General features: G+C 53.5%; 1 protein-coding gene across 1 annotated transcript in view; it reads right to left on the bottom strand.

Annotated features, from left to right (window-relative positions):
* Nucleotides 1-302: 302 nt before the first annotated feature.
* LOC137626969 (craniofacial development protein 2-like) overlaps nucleotides 303-1,614 on the bottom strand; it is a 1,633-nt gene continuing 321 nt past the window's right edge. Inside the window, exons 1-2 of the mRNA XM_068357952.1 lie at nucleotides 988-1,614; nucleotides 303-356 (exon numbers count right to left, since the gene is read on the bottom strand). The exon at nucleotides 988-1,614 is cut by the window's right edge and continues 321 nt beyond it. Coding sequence (XP_068214053.1) covers nucleotides 303-356; nucleotides 988-1,614 — 681 coding nt within the window. The remainder of the gene's footprint in view (nucleotides 357-987) is intronic.

Below are 1,614 nucleotides of genomic sequence, written 5' to 3'. Positions count from 1 at the left end.
CATTACTGCGGTGTATAGCGACAAACACGTTGGGGCCAGAACACAGCCCTGCTTCAGGCCGCCGTTGATGGGGAATGGGCCTGAAAGAGAGTTCTGGTGGCAGACTCTCCCAATCATTCTGTCATGGAGGGCACGCACCAGCTTGACAAAATCGGGTGGGCAGCCATGTATTTTGAGGACAACCCACATGGCAGGTCGAGGTACTTTGTCGAAGGCCTTTTTCAAATCCCAGAAGATGAACATTATGGGCTGTTGTTGTTCGAGGCTCTTCTCTTGTAGTTGTGGCGCGCAGAAGATCATGTCTATGGTCTCGCGGGAAGGTCGAAAGCCGCACTGGGACTCTGGCAGGACTTCTTCTGCGAGAATAAGGAGGCGGTAAAGGAGAATCCGAGCAAGAATCTTACTTGCGATGCTTAATAGTGATATTCCCCGGTAGTTGTTACAGTTTTCCCTGTCTCCCTTCTTGAAGAGGGTAATGATGTTTGCATCGCGGAAGTTACTGGGGAGGGTCTTGGTCTCCCATATTTTCAGTATAAAGAGGATCAAACGGTTCCTCAACCCGGAGCCAAGGTGAGTGAGGAGCTCCAACGGGATGTTATCTGGCCCTGGGGCTTTGCCGGGGTTCATGCGCTGCAGGGCCTTGTTGAAGTCCTGGATGGAGAGTGGTAGTGCCATCCAGTGACGGACGGGATGCTGCGGGGTCATTCGCAGGAGATCATCTGGGGTGTCTGCTTGGTCATTGAGGAGGTTCTCAAAGTGACACCTCCACCTGGCCAGGATGCCCTCGCTGTCGATGATGGTTGTGGCCCCATCCGCGTCCTTCAGGCCGCCCACTGATAATCGTGTGGGACCGAATATTTCCTTTGTTGCTGCATAGAAGCTGCGCAGGTCACGTTGGTCAGCGAAACTCTGTATTTCTACAGCTTTTCTTTGCCACCAGGTGTTCTAGGGTTCACGGATCCCTCTTTGGCAATCAGCTTCAGCCACCTTGTGAGCACATTTCTTAGCTGCTGTTGGTTGGTTTTCTAAAGTCAGGTGTGCTTGTCGTTTAGTTTCAATGAAAAGAGAGATGGTAGCATCATTCTCATCAAACCAATCCTGCCGTTTCTTGATGGTGTTGGCTAATGTTTCCTCCGCGGCACGGGTCATAGCGTTTCTGAAGGTGGTCCATTGGTGCTCAACAGTGGCCTGACCCACGGCGTCTGCGGGGTGTGCGAGGTGACGTTCACAGGCCCCCTTGTAGTTCTGTGCCACCTGTGGGTTGCGGAGCTTGCTACAATCAAAGCGTTGGTGTGGCTCGCTGTCAGGTGCCCTTCTGGGTGGTCGTAGGGTCGTCACGGAGAGTCGGGAGATGAGAAGTCTGTGCTCCGTCCAGCAGTCGTCCGCTCCGGGCATGGATCGGGTGGTGCGGACGTCTCCTCTGGCTCTGGTCAGGACGTAGTCCAGGGTGTGCCAGTGTTTAGACCGAAGGTGTCTCCATGTGGTCTTTTGTCGCTTTGGTAACTGGGAGATGGTGTTGGTTACCACAAGTTTGTGTTCTACACACAGACCCAGTAGGAGTTGGCCATTGGCGTTGCAATTTCCAATGCCATGGCGGCGGATGATTCCCTCGCA

Source organism: Palaemon carinicauda, chromosome 34, assembly GCF_036898095.1.
Source record: "Palaemon carinicauda isolate YSFRI2023 chromosome 34, ASM3689809v2, whole genome shotgun sequence".
Classification (NCBI taxonomy): Eukaryota; Metazoa; Arthropoda; class Malacostraca; order Decapoda; family Palaemonidae; genus Palaemon; species Palaemon carinicauda.
The sequence above is the reverse complement of the archived record's forward strand: the minus strand, read 5'-3'. Positions and strand labels throughout refer to the sequence as shown.